Source organism: Bipolaris oryzae (genome assembly GCF_000523455.1).
Source record: "Bipolaris oryzae ATCC 44560 unplaced genomic scaffold scaffold_284, whole genome shotgun sequence".
In the NCBI taxonomy this organism is placed as follows: domain Eukaryota; kingdom Fungi; phylum Ascomycota; class Dothideomycetes; order Pleosporales; family Pleosporaceae; genus Bipolaris; species Bipolaris oryzae.
In genome coordinates this window covers 1-20,461 of record NW_006911560.1, presented here as the reverse complement: position 1 = coordinate 20,461, position 20,461 = coordinate 1, and the positions used below count along the sequence as shown (strand labels likewise).

The window sequence follows — 20,461 nt, the reverse complement described above, 5'->3', positions numbered from 1 at the left end:
TAGCGTTGTCAAACCCTCGGTTACATCCATAACTCTTTTCCATTAAGAATCGCCAGGCAACTCTCACGGCGCTAACCCTAATCCTACTCGCCCTAACCCGGATCGAGCCAGAGAAGTATTAGCACTCCAGACCCCGTGTAACACTCATAATGCTTTCCGAATATCTTACTCAATATCTGAAAGTCCCCATTTAATCGGTTTCCGTTTTCCACACTTTTTTTTTTGCCTAGTATCAATTATTTACCTACATTGGGGAGGAGTTTTTTTTTTTTAAAAAATTTTTTTTGCGCGGGTGGGGTGTTGCAGAATACTAATTTTTTTTTTCCCCCCATCTACATACTATTTTCAAATGTCTCAGTAACCCCAATATTCCCTAGTAGCAAAACGATTTCCAATCGCGCTTTTTTTTTTTTTTTTTTTTTCTGCTAAAAGATCACTTACTAGTTCTTGATTTTCCAATTCCCAGTTTTAAACCCCCATCCGTTGAAATATCTTCCCAAGTATTGTGTTTTAAAATTCTATTTTTTTATTTTTCAGCTTTTTCAGTTATCAAATAGTCGCTACACTCTCCCTTCCCCTTCTTTTTTTACCCCCCTAAGTGTCGAGTTGCGGAATACTGGTTGATTGTTATTTTCAAACTTCTTGAGTATCAAGTGTTTTACTTGAAAAAAAATAAAAATAAAATGGCTTTTTTTTTTCGCAATGTTTGTGTTGCGCTGTAGAATCACCGAATTGATTATTTTTCGACCTTTTTTTTGGTTCGGGTTTTCGACTTCGCAGTATCAAAGGGTTGCGCTAAAGATGTTTTTTTTGTTTTCGGAGGGTTGTATCGTTTTGCGATTTTGAAATATTGTATATTCGTTAAAAAAAAGGGTTCCAAGTGTGGTGTTTTTAAGGTAGTACTGAACGGTTTCCAACTATTGTGTTGTGGAATACTTTTCATCGTGTCTGGTTTCCTAATATCAAACATTCGCTAGAATGCCTTTCGAGTATTATGATGTGAATAATCTTTTCTCGTTTTTCAATTTCCTAGTCTTCGCATCAAGCATCCGCCAAGCTCTTTCTCCTGGTATTATATTATCAAATACCATTTATCGTTCTCAACTTGTTATTCTCAACTTTATGGTACTAAGCATTCGCTAAATTATTTCCCGAGCGTTATGGCTCGGGATGTCGTTTATCGTTTTCGACTTCTGGTTATCAAGCATTCGCTAAAATGGTCTCCGACCTCGTGTGGTGCGGAATACCATTTATCGTTTTCCGAGTCTTGTATCGTGTTCTATTTACTATTTCTCACCTCATAGGGTTAAAAAGATTCACATTCGCAAATCACATTTTTGAGTGTACAACAAAAACGAAAATCCTCATATATTCCATAACACATACATTAACATGCCCCTTTCCTCTCTCTCTCTCTCCCAATCATGCGAATATGTACCACTCATCTTCTTTATACGTCTCTCCCTCATCTTCCCCAGGATCTACATTAGATAGCAATACTCAACCTTGCGTCGCAGTCAAGTTTCCCTCCAAGACCCAACAAGCTAACAAGCCAACAACTGCACCATCACTCCCTTTACCTCTTGCGCCAGAAAGAATATCAGGAAAGAACAGGGCCGAACCGGATTCAAGAGGGATTTCAATTCAATCAAATAAATCATGATAACGTGTTCGCTTATTGGTGAATGAGAGGGAGAGAGAGAGCCATTAAGATATCAAAAAGTTTGGAAAAAAGAAAGAAAGAAAGAGAGGCCAAGAACACCATGGACGCCCTAGAGACATGCTGAACAAGTGAGTGCCGAGCGATGAAGAGATGATGAGAAAAATGAAGATCCTATGGCCATGAGTCAACAGGGAGAATGTCGATGGATCCTATGTATGGGACCAAAAAATGATATCCAAAAAATGACCAAAAAGCCGCCCCTTAGTTCATTATCTCTTTTTACTAGTCAAAGCGCACAGGTGGGAGACTGGGGGCTTCGCTTGGACGTCGTCCATTTCCATGCGTATCAGAGTCTGACGAGGACGACTCAACTTGGTGCAAGCGGTTTCCAGCAGCCCTGCCGGCGCTACCATCTAGGACAAATGGGCCAATATCGTTGCGAGGCGTCATTGGACCCTCGTGTACGCGGTCGGGTGCTAGGCCATCGGTCGCTGTATGATGTAGCGGAGTCAGACCTGCGTACTGGTTTGCTCCAGACACGTTGATGCTGACGGGTGCTGTGGCAGACGACGAAGGTGGCGTGATTTGGCGGTCCGGTGTCTCGGGTGAGGACTGATGTGTGTTTCCGTTGGTTGACTCGGTACCATTAATATCCATGTTTGTGATTTGTTGCCGAAGGTCGCTGAGGTCAAAGTTTGAGCTGCTGGAGTTCATGGGTGCGACAGAAGCACGAGGAGTGACGTGGCGGTCGGCTTGCTCTGTGTTTGCATGGGTGGTTGTATCGCCGTTTGCTACTTCCTCATCTCCCTCCCAGTCTTCAAACTCGCCCATGTCTTCGACATCCTCTTCCAAGTCGGCGACCGCCCTGCAGTTGGGACAAAGAAAGTTTGGCCATGTGGGCCCATTGAGGATGGGACGAATGCACTTGTAGTGCCAGACATGTGAACATGGGGCCACAAACAGCGACTGACAGGGCTGTAATTTGATTAGTAGGGGCCCGGTTGTATCAAGGCATGGAAACATACTGCTATGGACATTAAACAAATGGCACACTCGGAGGTGTGTGTAGAGGCGGCATCGCCCGTGACTTCCTTCTTATTCTTGGCAAGGGCCCGCAATCTTTGGTGGGTTTGTTTACTAGACGAGTTAGCAAAGGCACTCTGAACAGGGATGTGCAAACATACTTGAATGTATTCAGACCCTGCTGCCAGCCGCGGTTGCATTCAACGCGGATTTTAACGCAGCGGAAAATCATCTCCTCGCCGCCGCGGAAATCGATGCCCAGCTGAATGATATCGCCATCCTTTATGCGGAAAGGCTTTGATTCGACGTTGGGCTGGCTGAGGCGAATGTGATTCAAAAAGGTGCCCGAAGAGCTCTTGACATCTTTGATATACCAGCTTCCGTCCTTGCACCACAGTTCGCAGTGCTTTCTGCTGACCACTTTGGACTTGAATCCAATCGCCGCAGCGGACGGGGTGTTTGAAGAGATTTCTGGCGCATTATCACGCTCCGAGTAGCGGCCGACACGAAGCACGGCCGACTCGTCGGGCAGCGTTCGCGTGATGGTGGGGAATATCAGAGAAGGTCTGCCGGCTCGGGGATCTTGGTGTGGGATGAAGCGAATTGAGGGGAGGTGTTTGACAGCGCCTCCGCTATCGGTGGAGCTGTCCGATGGTTGGGTGGCGGTAGTGGTGGTGGTGGAGGAGGCAGAAGTGGCCGCTGGCGTGGGCCCAGTGTTGTTGCGCACTTGCAGCTGGGGCTGGGCCGTCTCTGAGCGAGTGCGGGTCATGGTGTCGTGGGGCGAGGCAGGCGGTGAGTCTGGTGTCGGGCTCTGGGGCTGGGCGTCGGTGGTTTGGCGTCGCGACAGAGGCAGCAGGCGTGGCAGAGGAGGGTGTTGGGAGGAGGGAGAGGCAAGGGCTGGCGAGGCTGGCGGCGTGTGTGTTGAGGCGCGTGGGCGGGCCCGTTGGCGGGAGGAGTCCTCACGTGTCTGGTCTGGCGGGCTGGCCGAGTGCAGGTGCAGATTTCTGAAGAAGCTGATTCCTCGATGGACGCCCGTCGGTCGCTGAGCTGACGAGTCGGACGATAATCCGGTTGAGACAGCGGTTGGGGGAGCTGGGGCCGCCGTTGTAGTGAACATGACCTCCCCTGGTCTTGGGCGCGGGATGGTGGGTAGTAGTAGTACAGGAATAAGCTCTGGCCTGAGGCTGGGCGGAGACGGCAGGCTGATTGCGCGAGTTTCGAGGGCGTTTGACAGACGACACAAGTGGCCCAGGTTAATGGGGCATGGGTGCAAGGCGCGGGAGAGTCTGAGGCAAAGGGCAGAGGAGTAAATGCAAATGCAGATGCGAGCGCGGACGCAGCCAGCGGAGCGAGCCAACAGGACAGGAACAGGGTCGGGGCTGGGGCTGGTTTATGCGGCCGGGGCGGCCAGGGCGACCAAGAAGACGAGCGAGTGTTAATGAGCCGACGGGAGAGCCCATGGAACGGCGGAGGGAATGGCCTATAATGGGCGCTTGACGGGCTCTGGGCTCTGGGCTCTGGGGGGCAACCGACAATGGGCAGCACAGCAAGACACTACTGCTGCACGCCCTCTCACGTGCCCTCTTCACACTTGCACACGCTCTTCCTGCACACACACACACACACACACACACGGCAAACGGAGCGCCCGCCCCTCGGTCCCAGTCCTGTCCTGTCCAGTCCTGGCCACCAGCATGAACATGCGGGTTGCCCTCACTCCTCGCTCCTCGCCGCCCTGGCGCAATGCCGTCACGAAACCATACTACACAGCCAGTCCTATATTTACTATACCATACCATACTGTACTATACTATACTAGACCCGGACCCAGACCATCTCCTCCGCTGTGCTGTGTACACCTAGTCTAATCATCCACCTACTGCTATCGTCTGAGGCATTTCACCCGCCCCAACGCCGCCCAGCCGCCCAGCCGCCTGAGACAAGGCCTGGCGGTGGCGGCGTTTTACTGCCCGCCGCCGCTCCCTGGGGCGCGCATGCCATGATCCTCACTCCTCTCCACCATGGCCATCCGTAGGGCCAGCAAAGTTTCGTCTCATCACGTCACATGGCAGATTTCCCCAGTCTCGCATGCGCATGCACATGCACATGCACATGTCGCCCGCTGCCCGCCACGCTCAAGGCGCTGATCGCAAATGTTGCCGTGTGGGGCCGCCTGTCTGCTCCGCCTGTCTGCTCCGCCATGCTGGGTACCTTGCGCCTTGGCCCCCAACCACGTGACATCATGTCATGCCCGCCCGCCCGCTGCTTGGGAATTTTTCCCCGTGCGCGCCATCAAGGCTTCCATTCACGTCCGCCATGCTAACACCCCGCACCTGCCGACCGCTATCCCGGCGGCTGTCCACGCCATGCTCGTCTCTCAGAGCACCACCTGCATGTGCTGTTAGGAGGACTCTGGCCACGGCCGTCGCCCAAGAGAGGGTTAGCATTCCGCCATCCACCCATGTCGATGTCTCTGAAGCCATTCTAAACCACCATTCTAGGACCCCGCCGAGCTCGACCACATCACCACCCTGCCCAATGGCATCCGCGTCGCCACAGAGGCCCTCCCCGGCCACTTCTCCGGCATTGGCGTCTACGTCGATGCCGGCTCGCGCTACGAAAACGATGCGCTGCGAGGTGTGAGCCACATCATCGACCGCCTGGCATTCAAGTCCACGCGCTCCACCACGGGCGACCAGATGATGGAGAAGATTGAGACCCTCGGCGGAAACATCCAGTGCGCCTCGAGCAGAGAGTCGCTCATGTACCAATCCGCCACCTTCAATTCGGCCGTGCCCACCACCGTCGGTGTCCTCGCAGAGACTATACGCGATCCCTTGATTACAGAGGACGAGGTCCAGCAGCAGCTCGAGACGGCCGACTACGAGATTGGCGAGATCTGGAGCAAGCCCGAGCTGATCCTACCCGAACTCGTCCACATGGCAGCATACAAGGACAACACCCTCGGCAACCCGCTGCTCTGCCCCAAAGAGCGGCTGCCCTTGATCAACCGTGCCGTCGTCGAAGCATACCGGAAAGAGTTCTTCAAGCCTGAGAGGATAGTAGTTGCTTTCGCTGGTGTCAACCACAACGAAGCTGTTCGGCTGACGGAAGAATACTTTGGCGATATGGACAAAGGCACAGGTCCGGCACTCCCAAGTGTGGGCTCAGACAGCGCGGCAGCGTCACAGGCAAACTTCACGGCAGACCACCCCATGCCCAAAGGCGCACTACCAGGAAGCTCCAATCTCATCTCCAAGATTCCCTTCCTTAAGAATCTGTCCACATCGGCTTCATCCACCGCCAACCTCACCACAGCACCCGACCTCAACTTCCCACCAATAGACACCTCAATACCTTCGCAGTACATCGGCGGTTTCCTCACGCTCCCTCCCATCCCTCCGCCAGCGAACCCCATGCTCCCTCGCCTATCCCACATCCACCTCGCCTTCGAAGCCCTCCCCATTTCCTCGCCAGACATTTACGCTCTCGCAACACTCCAGACACTCCTTGGTGGTGGCGGCTCCTTCAGCGCCGGTGGGCCCGGCAAGGGCATGTACTCGCGCCTCTACACAAACGTCCTCAACCAACACGGCTGGGTCGAATCCTGCGTCGCCTTCAATCACAGCTACACCGACAGCGGTTTGTTCGGCATCGCCGCCTCATGCGCACCCTCGTATACCGCCCATATGCTCGAAGTCATGTGCCGCGAGCTCAAGTCCCTCAGCGACGAAACAGGCTTTGCAGCCCTCAAAGACGGCGAGGTGCAGCGTGCAAAGAACCAGCTCCGCTCTTCTCTCCTCATGAACCTCGAATCGCGCATGGTGGAGCTCGAGGATCTGGGTCGTCAGGTTCAGGTTCACGGCCGCAAAGTAGGCGTCAAGGAAATGTGCAGCAAGATCGAGGCAGTCACGGTCAAGGACCTCCGCCGTGTGGCTAAGCAGGTGTTTGGCGGTGACGTGCACAATGCGGGCAAGGGCTCTGGCGCTCCGACCGTGGTACTACAAGAGGGGGAAATGGAGGGACTCAAGCGCAAGGATTTGACATGGGACGACATCCAATCGCGAATCGCGAGATGGAAACTTGGTCGTCGGTGAAACCAGTTTCTTCGCACCCCCTCCCCTTTTTTTCCTTCCTCCTTCTCTCTCTTCTCCTCACAGCATGCGTCAGTTGGGTCAGGCGTTTTTTCCTGATCCACTGGCTTATCCCCATCACGAAAAAAAATTATGAATCCCCAACCCAAAGTAAGATGATGATTGTAGAAAAAGAGTCGTGTGTATGATATAGACCATTCCATAGGGTATGAGGGGGATAACAGTAATGAATATATAACTTCACAAGATGCGCGTCCCTAATTTGGAGAGAGAGAGAGAGAGAGAGACACTACTATGTCGCGAGCCAGTGCTCATACTTTAGATGCCTGTCTAGACATGCTTTCTTATTAGACTTGACAAGGGGATAAATGAAAACTGAAGGATTCTCTCCAGTTACTACTTATTTCTTGAGTCGGTCACATTTCTGATGAGGATTACCATGGTGTTGGATTTTGGCTATTGATTGATTCGTCGTATGGAGTAGGAAATCTTTTGGAAACCAATGAGTTGTGGCGGGATAGCATGGTTGTATTGGTTGCTATGCCTATACATCTCGATGCTCTGAACTGAAGCCTAGACAGGCCAGCCCTCTAATCAGATACCGGAACTACAGTCACGTGCATAGCGTCCATAGTCTCAGCCAACCCATGAGTAGCCCCGCAAGGATTCGTCTAAAGTCACTCGAATTCATATATTTTTTATGCATATCTGCGAAACAGCTCACCTTTTATATATAGAAGTAGCGGATGCTAACAAGAGCCGTTGCGTGTATCGGCTGCGTTTCATGCTTGGAGTCTGCCCAGGCACACCTCGTTTCTTTATCGCTAATAAGACTTTCGCTACCATAGATGTGGCAAGCCGTGTTCTAGCCTATCTAAATCGTACCCTGCTCATGCAGACCGTGGTAGAGTTCTTCACACGGCCCTGCGTTCCGGTCCGCAATGCTTAGTCCTCTAGGCAAGTCTGTTCGTCTGTGCACGAACTAAGTAGGTAGTAACACGTCCTACTGTACAGACATCCTGATATGTCCTACGGTAAACAACGGCCTACGGTACCGTTTTCTGCACGATTAGATTGCAATTTTCGTAAAAGAACTGTTTCTCGCTTTGTAGTACGGTGGCTGTCATGCAGTTATGCGCTGTTAGTCTTGCCTGCCCAGCCTCGTGTTACTGTGCAGGTGGGCTGCGCCTTCAGCTCTGGGCGTTGGAGATGCAGCCTGGCCCAATATTCAGCTCGCAGTACTGCAGCCTTCTGAAACCAACCTTCCTGACCTTTCAATCAGCAAACTGTCACTTGAATCTCACAACAAATCCAACAACTACGATTTTTCTGCGCTGCGCGAGTGAGCCCTCGACCACCTTCGATTCCCTCAGCCTCGTCCGAGGCCTCAACACTTGCCTCTACAACTCGCACGCACAGACACTTACGGCCTGATGCGGCTGCTATATACTGATACCTGTGGGAGACTTCAATGGACTGATGACTTACTTGAGGACAATATCCCCTCCTACGCGATCCTCTCGCACACCTGGAAAGATAGACAGGAAGTAACATTTGCAGACCTGAACGATCTGAACAATGCAGCGGGTGTTGAAACACAAAGCAAAGAGGGGTACCAGAAGCTTCTCTTCTGCGCGCAACAGGCTAAGCAGGATGGTCTGAAGTACTTTTGGGTGGACACTTGTTGCATTGATAAGGCAAACAACACAGAACTTTCGGAAGCGATCAACTCTATGTTCCGTTGGTACCAGAACGCAATCAAGTGCTATGTCTTCCTTTCCGACGTCGAAGACAGGTCTTTGGATGCGGATGGAGAGTCATGTCGAAGATGGAAGGCAGCTTTTAGGAAGAGCAGGTGGTTCAACCGGGGCTGGACGCTTCAGGAACTACTAGCACCTCGTTCCGTCGAGTTCTTCTCCAAAGACGGAGTTCGACTAGGGGATAGAGATTCACTCAAGCAAACTATACACGAGATTACCAGAATACCTATTGAAGCTCTATCAAGAAGCAACTTATCCGAATTCGACGTTGCTGAGCGGTTTTCTTGGGCAGCGAATCGCCAGACGACACGTGAAGAAGATGGTGCATACTGCTTGTTGGGCATCTTTGGTATCTACATGTCACCAATATATGGCGAAGGCAAAGACCATGCTATGAAGCGGCTACAGAAGAAAGTAGAGAAAGCTTCCGAGGACACCCCAGGCGCACTTGCAAACAATTCTAAGACTCGCAGCCGAGACCAAGAAGAAAGACTTGGTAAAATCTGCAGCTGGCTTTCGGCTCCTGACCCATCCACAAACTACCATAAAGCGCACAAGCAGCGGCAGGTTGAAACTGGACAATGGCTACTAGACAGCGCAAGCTTCAAGAAATGGAAAACAAGTCCAGCGTCGCGACTGTCGCTGTATGGAATCCCAGGATGTGGCAAGACCATCCTAAGCTCTACAGTCATCGAGCACCTGCTGCAGCACTGCTACGGTGATACTAGTATGGCCACAGCGTATTTTTACTTCGACTTCAACGATTCACAGAAGCAAGACCTAGAGCTAATATTCCGCTCATTACTCTGCTAGCTCCTGCAGGGCCTAATTACAATACCTAAGGGCGTCAACGCATTGTTCTCAGCATATGCAAATGGGCGTCAACAGCCATCACCGCATGCGATTCTCGAACTTATACTAGAGGTAATGAAACAGTTTACGCATGTCTATGTTGTTCTTAATGCGCTCGACGAATACACACAACGCTAAGAACTAATAGACATGCTTCAGGAGGTGGCTGGAAGGCAGCTCAACAATTTACATCTGCTTATGACTAGCCGTAAAGAGCGGGATATTAAGAGCTCTTTAAGGAGTTACATCAAAGAAGAAGACACAATCTGGCTTCAAGAACATGTTGTAGATAGCGACATACAGCGATACGTTCGACAAAGGTTGTCTGACGATACCAGTCTAGCGAAATGGAACAATGATGCTACCAGGCAAGAGATTGAGGCCGCTATAATGAATGGAGCTCGTGGAATGTACGTGTAGACACATAGTGACCTACATAGCTAAATCTGACAAGAGTGTAGGTTCCGATGGGCTGTATGTCAGCTTGACACTCTAGCACAGTGTCGCAATCGGGCGATGCTGCGCAAGTCACTAACCACCTTGCCGAAAACGTTAGACCAGACATATGACCGCATTCTCGCTACTATAAGTGAACAAGATCGCGACTTCGCAATGCGTATCCTGCGGTGGCTGACATTCTCTGAGCGGCCAATGTCGATCGAAGAGATTGCTGAGGTCATTGCTATCGACATAGAGCGCGAGCCAGCGTTCGATCGCGATGAAGTGCTGCAGGACCCGTTGGAGGCGCTGAACATTTGCTCTAGTCTTGTCACTATCACGACGAATGAGCCGAACGAAGACGGACTGATTGAGTCTCCTATCATTACTCTAGCGCATTATTCCGTCCAGGAGTATCTTGTGTCAGAGAGAATTAAGCAAGGACAATCAAAGCCGTATAGCATGCAAGCGGCTAAATGCCACAGTGTAATAGCAGAGGATTGTTTAAAATATCTACTGCAGTTTCAGCAACCAATCTCAACGCACACTCTTGAGGAGTTTGCGCTCGCAAGGTATACAGCAGAGTTTTGGAGCAGCCATTTTCGGAAAATAGGGGATGATACAGACAAAGTGAGCCAAGTAGCGATGAGATTAATGTCAAGAAAGCAACCTGCATATCTGGCATGGATCCAGTTGTGTGACCCAAATGAATCATGGAGAAGACCAGACTTTACAAGACATCTAGAAAGCACAGCCGGGCCACTTTACTATGCCGCATTGTTGGGCTTGTGCACGATTGCGAGAAAACTCCTAGATCAAGGTGCCGAAGTCAATACCCTGGATAGAAACTCCGATAGCAGCGCATTATATGCAGCTTCATCAAGAGGTCACGAACAGGTAGTCAAGATATTACTAGATGCGGGTGCCAACGTCAACGCCCAGAGTCTAAATGGCACCGCGCTAGAGGCGGCTTCAGAAGGTGGCCACGAGCAGATAGTGAAGATATTACTAGACGCGGGTGCCAACGTCAACGCACAAAGTGAACTCTACGGAAACGCGCTAGAGGCAGCTTCATTCAAAGGCCATGAGTCCATAGTCCAGCTCTTAGTTGATGCAGGTGCTATTGACTATCGCCGCGCTCGTAGCGTTGCTCCGGCAGACAGCACTGTGGATACGGTAGACAGCTCAGTCGGACTCCGTGACTAGTGTTGAAAAGAAGCATCAACTCATCAGATACCCTGTATAAATAGCAAGCTTTTACCATTCTTTCTACGCTGTGAAAGAGACTCTAGATCCCACTTATCAAATCCCGTGTCTTGGTGACATGCTTATGGCTTGGTCACTTTGGCACAGCATCCTTACTCAAAGAGAACCCCCCCCCCCAAAAAAAAAACTTTTAAACCATGAGCACCCGGGTTCTCACTTCACCACACGCACCCTCTAAACCGCAGTGAATCGAGAAAAAAACCCAGAAATGAAAAAAAAAGAATAAAAAAGAGTCGCATGAATCTCGTTTACTACCATCCCAAACCCCCACCCCCCCGAATGACCCAAAAGTCCCTCAAGTCCCTCTAATGCCCCAGTAATCACAAGTATGCCCAAATGGCTAACCCCCAGACTCCGCCAAAAAAAAACCAACTCTTCCAATCCCAACCCCACCCCTCCTCCCCTTCTCCTCCTCCTTTGCCCCCTTCCCCTTCCCTCTCAAAAAGAAAAGTCCCAAAAGCCAAACGTCTAACCTTGTCAAACTTGCGTCATAACGCTCTGCAACGCGCTCCTCTCCCGTGGTGCCTGTACCTCACCCGCAACTTCCGTCGTTCGGACCAGCGGCCCAGACTTGTGCGGTCGCGAAGCTGGGTCTGGTAGCGTAATGGTAGCGACATCTGGTATGTGCATTCGGGCTGTGAGGGTCCTCCCCGTCGTCGTCGTCGCGACGTGAGCGTGACTTTCCTTCTCGGACGGGTAGAGTTTGAAGGCCGAGTTTGTACTTATGGCGCTGTCTGCGGATGAGGAGGATGTGGGCGGGATTTGAGGGTGGTGGTTATGCTGGTTTTCTCGGTGGGGGCGGCGGCGCACGCGGGTTGTGTTGCAGGAGCTAGTTGAAGTAGAGGTGGAGTTTGCTGTGTCCCAGGTGGAGGTGGATGTACTGGTGGAACTGGGGTCGCGTGTGTAACGGAATATACCTTGGATTGTGGTCTTGAAGCCTTGGGGGAGGAGGGGGGAGGAGCGGGTAGATGGCGGGGTGGTGGTGGCGGAGGGTAGACGGCCGATTTTGTAAAAGTTGAGGCGGGGACGGCGTTGGGTTGCTATTTCATCCAGGTCGGTTTGCGTGGTCTGGAATGTGGCGGCACTGGAGTCGGTTGTGTTTGAGGATGGTGAGTGGCGGAGGCTAGTTGACGTGGTGGGGGAATTGAAGGTCGCCCTTGTGGATGGTGTGGCATTGGATGTCCTGGACGATGGTAGTGGTGGACTTCTCAGACCAATGTTGCGCATGGTTGCAGCGGGCCTGATGGGTAGCTTTTCAATATCTGCTCGTGTCAAGGGTGGGAACTCGCCCGCCATAACGGCTTCAAAAGAAATGTAGACGCGGTCTAGGTAATAGGGGCGACATCCATGGCATGCTTTGAAGTTACACCCTGAAGGTTCCTAAGTGTCTGTTAGAAACACCTGACTTTACCATTGCAATGATCTTGCATGTGATAATCTGGCACATGTCCACTTACCGTATCTGCAGGGAGTAGACTACTCATGGCACCATCAGTGCCACAAGGCGCCATTGCCATGTCCATAAGCCTGGATATGGCATCATTGGCCTGATCAGCCTGCTGCACATCGATGATGGTATGTTGCAGATCGCGCTTCAGTTGCTTCAGTTTCTGGAGTTGGTGATTGGTGTAGTGTCCGCTCTCCGCGGCAGTAATAATACTTTCGCTCAGCCCCGCTCTCTCCAGCTCTTTCCGTAACCTCGATTTGACTGGCATGATGTTTGATGTGTTTCGCGATATCAGATCGCTGAGGTGTTCTGTTTCATTGTCCTGTTTGCATTGATAGAGGAAGCCGATGGAGGATGAGCAGCCACAAACAGAACACTGCTGGTCGTGCCCGTAGACACGGTCCATGTCTACATGAGTGCAGTTTGTTGTTTGTGTGCGTTTCCCCATGGCCAAGGATGGTGGGGTAGGCGGGCGGTCGGGTGAGGAGATGAGGTGTCGGTCCCAGGTGGAGGTGTCGGGTGGAAAGACGGTGAGGATGCAGCAAGTTGGAAGTGATAAGAGGAGTCTTTGAGGAAGGTAGAGTGGTCACGAGGGTAGTTGTAAACGTGAAAGAGGGAGCAAGGGGAAAGAAGGAACATTCGGGTCTCGAGGCCTGGATTGTTCCAGAGTCATGTCAAACGCCAAAGAAAAGACCGGAAAAGGGAATCATGACGCGCCCGGACAGTGTCTTCGCAGGGCGCTACCCAGGGGACTTTTATGTTTTGACATTGTGTTTAATGCTGCTTACCGTGCAACAGACGGTTGACGGTCCCTGCGTTTATCTCAACTGTTTGCCGTGGTAGCGACATAGTACAAACCACGCAATCTGTGGCGGTGCACCCAGCGTCTGCTTTAATCCAACGAAAAGACGATCAACAGGAGCAGATGAGAAAGGGAAGGGGGGAAGATGAGGGTTGCAGCCGCGGACGAGGAAGAGATGGACATGACGGTGTGTATGCAACACGTGGTTGGAGAGGCGTTGGAGTCTCGTCCAGCATGGTGAGGTGGCAGTGGGGGGTGTCCGAGTCTCCAAGCATGCAGCTGACGTCGAGTATGGCGATGTAAGAATGCCATGGAGTGCAAGTGGGTGGCACATGTTTTTAATGCGAGATGGACCCATTGCATCGGCAGCTGAATCTACGGGGCTTCCATTCCACCGGCACACAATGGAAAAGCAAGGGTGAACAGATGGCGGCTGTGCCAAAGCTTCTTGGGTCGCTTCGCTGCAAAAGGAGCTAGGCCATTTGCCACGGCGTTGGAGGCGAGGCTGCTATGACTATCTATCCGGGCAGCACACACGGCGTGTTGCTAGACGTATTCCCTCCCATCCCATGTACGTACAGCAGGGCTGATAGGCGAGAGCCGAGGTCGTAGTGCAGCGTCAGATCACGACACCTCCGCCTCGACGGCCTCTGCATCCTCGTCGGGCGACGGCGCTAGCACGGACTGGGATCCGAGGCTGTTTACATTCATCCCCCAGCCATCCGCACGTCAGCTCAACAGCTCCAGCCCTCCCCCACAACAACATTCCCCGGCCGCCGCATTCACCTTCTCTACGCGCCCATCTGCATTCCGCTGCCGCCGCATCCCATTGAGCCGCCATGTCGGTCAAGTTCGACAAGGAAACCTTCCACTCGACGGCCGCCGCCGTCGACGCGGCCTCCAAGGGCAACGACGACCTGATGCACGAAATCGGCCAGGCCATCACCAAAGGCGGCGGCCCCAATGGCTACCTTGCTGTGAGTTTGGCCCGTCCGGACACGCTGCGTCGACTTCTCCAACTGACTGTCCGCGTCCTAGGCCTACCTCAAGCAGCTACAGAGCAACCCATTGCGCACCAAGATGCTCACCTCGGGTACCCTTTCCGGCCTGCAGGAGTTCCTCGCCTCGTGGATTGCCCATGACCGCAGCAAGTCCGGCCACTACTTCACCTCGCGCGTCCCCAAGATGGCCATCTACGGTGCTCTGATTAGTGCGCCCTTGGGCCACGTCCTGATCACCGCGCTCCAGAAACTTTTCCAGGGCCGCAAGAGTCTGAAGGCAAAGGTCCTGCAGATTCTTGCTAGCAACTTGATTGTGAGTACAAGTCCGCTCTCACATCACATCACATGGCATGCTGACCCGTGCCCGTCCAGGTCGCGCCCATTCAAAACAGCGTCTACCTGATCTGCATGGCCCTCATCGCTGGTGCGCGCACTTTCCATCAAGTCAAGGCTACTGTCAAGGCCGGTTTCTGGCCCGTCATGAAGGTCAGCTGGGTCGTCTCCCCCGTCTCTCTGGCCTTTGCCCAGCAGTTCCTCCCGGAGACTACCTGGGTACCCTTCTTCAACATTATCGGTTTCATCATCGGTACATACATCAACGCCCACACCAAGAAGAAGCGATTAGCTGCTCTCAGGCGAAAGCACTACGGCGAGGGCGGCGGAAGGACCTCTCGTCCCGGCTCGCGTCCCGGCTCAGTCAGTGGAAGGGCTGTTGACGAATACGGTCGTCCCGATGACCGCCCACGTTATTAATAATCAGGGCTAGTGGTGGCGGCGCAAACATGTCCGGAGTCCTGTTCGCTGTTCTACCCGCATCGATAGTGGCAAGCGCCCACGTATCGGGACAAGCCCATTACCCGTATCTGTTTATGTGTTACGACATCCTCGGGGGGAAGGAGATTCGGCTAATAGTCAGGCGCTTCAGCATTTCGTGCGCATCCATTCTCGCTCCTCTTACGTGCTTTGTATATCCCATCTGTTGTTTTTTTTATTCTATGATTGGAGCCGCACCTGGTGTTGCTGCAGGCTTCGTTAGCTACACACTATACCATCCTTACCTCTTATCCGCCCGCTTCCGTGTCTTGCAGATTTCATCATTCTACTAATGTGAACAGTTGCCAGGTCAGTCTCACATTGGGTGAAAAAAACGCCCTTTCGCCAATGTCTCTATAGATCCAGCAATTGGTCTTGTGCCACTTGGGATGTGTTGGCTAGCTCGGTGCGACAATGCTGGCCCTGTCGCTCTGCTCTCGTGGCATGCTTGAGCGTTCTGGAATTCGATGATAACAGACACAAAGGTCACACTGACATGGAATCAGCTCGATTGCTTGGTAAAGGCCCCAACGAGATGGATAATGATTTCCTTACGGCAGTCCAAAGGTCGCATCTTTCATAACGTCCACGTCAAACGGCTTGCCACAGCACTTGTATCACTTCGTCCTGAAAGCCGGTAACCAATGGATACTAAAGGAGCCCAGCATAAGGAGACTTATCATGGAAAAGCAAGGTCAAGCAGTGCATATGCAACAGTCAAACACCATCGTCGCCAATTTCATTTGACTATATAGTCATAGATGGGGTTTCTCACCTAGGCGCACAAACTTTGTGGTCACTTTTTGGATGCACCGACTTATCTCACTCTTTCCACTCGACTTCATGTCGTTGAGCTCTACTGACCTTCTGGCGCTATTTCCGTTCGGCGGTGACTTCGTAGACGAAGAACCATTCTCACGCTCCCAGTCCCCCTTGTCTGATTTACAATCGGATGTGTATCTACCTTTCGATTCCTACGATTTTGGCCATCCATTACTGAATACCGCATTGCAACTGCAAGACCCCTATTTGCGGTGCGACAGAGACTTGAAGTGGAACATTGACTGGGCCGTGGCTTTCCTCGTCGACCAGTTGGAACAACGCTGGGTAGATGCAGCTGCATCACTCATGAACATTCGCAGACGGGCCGCAGCACTATACGAAAACAGCTTGAACGAAGAAATTCCTTTTCGGATATTCAACAAACTCGACCAAGCTCTGTTTGCTGGATACTTGAATAATGCCGTCTTTCTCGATACCAGCAGGTTAGATTCTGATTTTTCTGGTATTACCTACACTCACGGATGGGGACCCAATGCGGAAGTCAAGCGCATCTCCATTATCCTCAATCAAGATGTAATCCGACATGGCCAGGCATGGGACATTGTTGCTACGCTGATCCACCATATGATCCACGCATACTTTCTTGTGGCCTGCGGCGAGCAAAAGGAGCATGAGATGGACTATGGGCGTTTGAACCACGGTTTACATTTCGGCAAGATCATGCTCGCCATCCGGAGGCTTTCGGCTGCTCACAGCAGAGAGCTTGCAACCTTGGACTATGGGCATCGCTTGCCCAGCAGACGTTTTCATGCCGACGACTACTACCGCCGGTGGAGACGAGATGAGATCGAGCACGAATATGGGAACGAGTGGTATTGTAGCCACTGTCACGGTGGCATGCGCGGACCGTCTGATTGCGAGGTGGACAAATGGTATAAGAAAGTTTGCCAGCCAATGCTTGACCTACCACCAAGTATTCGCGGTCTCGAGGTAGAGGTATACAATGTCCAACGACACGAGTTGGTGAAGAGACGTCGGACGCACCTCGGTCCTTCTTCAAAGTCTGTAGAGTTTATTTTCAAAGATCGACCGGTCCTTGTTGGCAGGGATAAGATTGACCAGTTTCCGAGTGTCATGAAAGCGTCTGATAAGGGTGGCAGTCGCTTTCTCATAGTACCCAAGGAAGTCTCAGAAGACACGTTTATGCGCCTCCTTGAATTCCTCCATACTGGCTCTTATCCTCCTGATCCGCACGTCTTTGCTGGCGCTGCAGTTAGTCGAGATGTCCGACGAAAAGCCCCTCCTATCATCAAGTCCCAGAACACATCCGTTGGGGCAGTTGTGGTCTTAGCCGACATACGATTTGCCAAGCTTGGCTTATATATGGGCTTCGAAGATTGCAAGACCTACGCCTTGGACCGCATGAACACATACAGGGTCATGTACGAAGACCCTGTGGCTGTTCTCAAAGAGATTTACCGAGGCAGCGAACTAGACCCTGATCTCAAAGTCTGGGCACGCATGTTCCTCACACGTTGCCCTGATACATCGAGTCCTGGTCGTTACCACGGCGATTTGCGAGACCACAGCACCGTAGAGCCACCCAACCTGCTGAAACTTGAAAGTCGGCAAGGTCCTTATCGGTCACGCTTTTTCACTGCCATTGGAGTTAGTGGAGCACTAGAGGACGATATTAATAAAGCCCGTGCCGAGCTCAAAACTGCAGGTTGGTATACGTACTTCAGGCATCCAGCCGATCAACCAGCGCACAATTCGAATAATCATCTTCGTGCTCGCCCGCACTTTTCTCCTTACTCGTCTTCACCTTCATCATCATCGTCTGGCTCATGGTACAAGGTCCGAGACCTCACCAGTCAGCTATCATCTCTGAGTGTGAACCGCGCTCCCGGAATAGAGCAGGGTAAGGTGCGGGATGGCGACTACATCGGACCGAATCGCACCTATAAGAAAGTGAAATATAGCATGAAGGACCGTGAAGAACGTCTGAGAGATGTCGAGATTGAATTGGATAAAGCAAGGGGAAATGTGAAAAGTTTAGAAAGGGAAAAGGAGTCTCTCGGCAAGAAGGAAACGCAGAAGCAGGTGAAGATCCAGGCTGTGGCGCTGGTGGAAGAATTTCTGGAGGGAAACTTTGGACAAAGAAGGGGCGTGGACGAATATTAAGTTTGTGTGACGTTGTGGTACACGTAGAAAGTGGCGTGAGACGAAACTTCCTGGACACGTTGAATGGATTTCTTTTCTAAAAATATCGGCCCACGGGTGTAGCCAAACGTGGTCGTGTACAAATATGCAAGGCATACAATTATTCCGTACCAATTAGGGAGTGTAGGGCGTCTCAGCTCCAGTCCTTCCTAACGAGGTTAGCTCAATAATGCTGCATGTAATCAAGAAATCCTCCGTGTGGCCCTTTTCAGCTCTGCACGCAACCTCAATCCGTAAATAATTTCTATCAAAAACCTGCCTTGAGATTGCCATTGTATCAGAAGGAAACATTGCGTCAATATGGCGCTACAAGTGAGTATATCCCCAACTAAGTATTCCAACCGGAACGATTCGGCACGCCCTACTACATCCTACTCTGGACCTTGTTAAAGTACGTAACTTCGGCCAGCTAACCGCACCAAAAGTATCCCCAAACCGGCACAACACCACCATGGACACAATCACGTAATCAAGACGACACCGCAATCGGCTTCCTGGACCTCCCGCGCGAACTCCGCGATCTCGTCTACGACTTCGCCTTCCGCATCCAAGGCGCCCTCCTCATCTACACACGTGACCCGACAGCCGCGCGGCTCGTCGCCCGGGCAATGAACATCCAGCACGCCGGCCGCGGCCCCAGCGCCCCGCAACCCCTAGTCAACGGCGCACTCCCCGTCGCCCTACTCCGCACGTGCCGTCAGCTCAATGCCGAAAGCAGTCCCATCTTGTACTCTGCCAACGTCTTTTCCTCGTGGAACGCCCGGCTGCTCGAGCTGAGTCTTGCGCATCGGAATCTACTGGTCCGCCATATTGTTATGGAGGCGAGTCCGAGGGGCATCTTTGATAGGAGTCTCGAACACGTAAAGTATTGTTGGAAGAATCGGTTTTGGCCCGAGATTCTGAAGAGTGGGAAGGCGCTTTTGGATTGCTTTCCGAATCTTGAATCTTTGACTTTTTCGCTGAAGCCGCCGAGGGGGGATGAGCTGTGGCGACCTGGGTTTTTTGCTGTGGGCGGCAATAAGACGAGGGAGCAGCGGGTGGGGATTGTGGCGTTGTGGATGAGTTTGGGTTGCTGTTGGGCCGATGCGGATCAGGGGTTGAAGGCGTGTTTGCATTTGGAGATGGGGAGGCAGCCGGCGAGGATTGCGAGGGGCGAGTTTGTGGGGTCGAAGTTTGCGCCCGAGGAGGAGGAGGATGATGGGGTGTGGGATTATACCGAGTTTGCGGATGCATTTGATAGGATGAAGGGGTTTTGACTTAGGGGAAGGTTAGGAAGGAGGTTGGATTCTTTGGTATTCAAAAGTTGGAATTTTCGAGGTTGTATGGGTTTGTAGGATTTCTTTCGTGTGTGTATTAGTACAGCAGATTTTGTGGAGTTCACGTAGCTTTTTTTTAGAGAAAATTGGAGGAAGTTTGCTTTGTACTGAACTTTCAGAATTACTAGCTACAAAATGAAGATGCTCAGGATGGGGTTCTTTTCTCTGAGCGAGAGTGTTAGAGGAGTCTTCTCTTCTCGCTTGTATTATCATCAAGAGAGGGAAGATATTCATGCTCTTGATCCTTCTAAGGCTTCCTTAGCAAAGTGGCCTGAGAATGAGACCAATGGTTTCGTCCAGCGATCAGCGACGAACCTGGCAACTGCAAATAGATTTGGTCCTCCTATAAATTGCGTCGTCTTCTTGCAAGGTCATTCAAACGAGTGAGTTCGGCGTATCTGCATTCCGTTCTGAGCAATGTAGCGAAATGTTCAAGTAGAGTAAGTGACTTTTGATAACAGGTTCTATTCTGCTAGTCCTGCGGTACGGCGTCGAGACTCAAAAATAACGTCTTCAAGGTCCGACTCGGAAACGAATCTGTGTGACATGTTCCGAACTTTCGTACTCAGCCCTTTTGGCATCGCTGTGGCTTCCTGAGCCACTTGCGCCTCTTGCGCATCAATGATATCTCTAGCCTCTCTAGTCTCTTCCTCCGCCATAAACTCTCTAGCTTCTCGCGCCTCTCGAATCTCCAGTGCCTCTCGCATCCGTGATCTCATAGTCTCTGCCTCTTCGAGTTTTCCTTGTATCTCCACCACATTTGCCAGATCTGCCATGAAATCTATCGTCATTGCTTCGGTAAAATCGGAAAGCTTTTCGTGCAGATCCAGTGCTTCTCGGAAGATAGATTCCGCTTCTCCAAGCTTTTGCTGATGTACCAAGGCAACACTCAATTCCCGCAACACACACACACACAATTTATTTACGCCCGGCGGCCGCGCCGAAAGGGCTACTAACGCTAGTCTAACTTTACACTTCCT

At 51.6% G+C, this 20,461-nt stretch overlaps 8 protein-coding genes across 8 annotated transcripts; 5 read left to right on the top strand and 3 right to left on the bottom strand.

Moving 5' to 3' along the window:
* Positions 1–1,945: 1,945 nt before the first annotated feature.
* On the bottom strand, positions 1,946–3,455 carry COCMIDRAFT_109724 (uncharacterized protein; the record flags this gene model as incomplete). The annotated part of the gene is made up of 3 exons (XM_007695229.1): positions 1,946–2,638; positions 2,689–2,800; positions 2,848–3,455. 3 exons carry the CDS (start codon positions 3,453–3,455, stop codon positions 1,946–1,948), a joined length of 1,413 nt encoding a protein of 470 aa, XP_007693419.1.
* Positions 3,456–5,002: 1,547 nt separating this feature from the next.
* On the top strand, positions 5,003–6,783 carry COCMIDRAFT_9986 (uncharacterized protein; the record flags this gene model as incomplete). The annotated part of the gene is made up of 2 exons (XM_007695228.1): positions 5,003–5,125; positions 5,188–6,783. The coding sequence occupies 2 exons, from the start codon at positions 5,003–5,005 to the stop codon at positions 6,781–6,783; spliced, it is 1,719 nt and encodes a 572-aa protein (XP_007693418.1).
* A 3,935-nt stretch (positions 6,784–10,718) lies between these two features.
* Positions 10,719–10,940, top strand: COCMIDRAFT_63731 (uncharacterized protein; the record flags this gene model as incomplete). The annotated part of the gene is made up of 1 exon (XM_007695227.1): positions 10,719–10,940. A coding segment is annotated over one exon (222 nt), but the record flags the coding sequence as incomplete, so codon positions are not given.
* Positions 10,941–11,573: 633 nt separating this feature from the next.
* On the bottom strand, positions 11,574–12,991 carry COCMIDRAFT_30930 (uncharacterized protein; the record flags this gene model as incomplete). Its single annotated transcript, XM_007695226.1, has 2 exons — positions 11,574–12,476; positions 12,554–12,991. The coding sequence occupies 2 exons, from the start codon at positions 12,989–12,991 to the stop codon at positions 11,574–11,576; spliced, it is 1,341 nt and encodes a 446-aa protein (XP_007693416.1).
* Positions 12,992–14,184: 1,193 nt separating this feature from the next.
* COCMIDRAFT_30929 (uncharacterized protein) lies at positions 14,185–15,099 on the top strand (the record flags this gene model as incomplete). Its single annotated transcript, XM_007695225.1, has 3 exons — positions 14,185–14,322; positions 14,384–14,659; positions 14,719–15,099. The coding sequence occupies 3 exons, from the start codon at positions 14,185–14,187 to the stop codon at positions 15,097–15,099; spliced, it is 795 nt and encodes a 264-aa protein (XP_007693415.1).
* Positions 15,100–16,284: 1,185 nt separating this feature from the next.
* On the top strand, positions 16,285–17,676 carry COCMIDRAFT_44849 (uncharacterized protein; the record flags this gene model as incomplete). The annotated part of the gene is made up of 1 exon (XM_007695224.1): positions 16,285–17,676. A coding segment is annotated over one exon (1,392 nt), but the record flags the coding sequence as incomplete, so codon positions are not given.
* A 789-nt stretch (positions 17,677–18,465) lies between these two features.
* Positions 18,466–19,421, top strand: COCMIDRAFT_9981 (uncharacterized protein; the record flags this gene model as incomplete). The annotated part of the gene is made up of 2 exons (XM_007695223.1): positions 18,466–18,477; positions 18,591–19,421. The coding sequence occupies 2 exons, from the start codon at positions 18,466–18,468 to the stop codon at positions 19,419–19,421; spliced, it is 843 nt and encodes a 280-aa protein (XP_007693413.1).
* A 524-nt stretch (positions 19,422–19,945) lies between these two features.
* COCMIDRAFT_9980 (uncharacterized protein) lies at positions 19,946–20,272 on the bottom strand (the record flags this gene model as incomplete). The annotated part of the gene is made up of 1 exon (XM_007695222.1): positions 19,946–20,272. One exon carries the CDS (start codon positions 20,270–20,272, stop codon positions 19,946–19,948), a length of 327 nt encoding a protein of 108 aa, XP_007693412.1.
* Between the last annotated feature and the right edge of the window lie 189 nt (positions 20,273–20,461).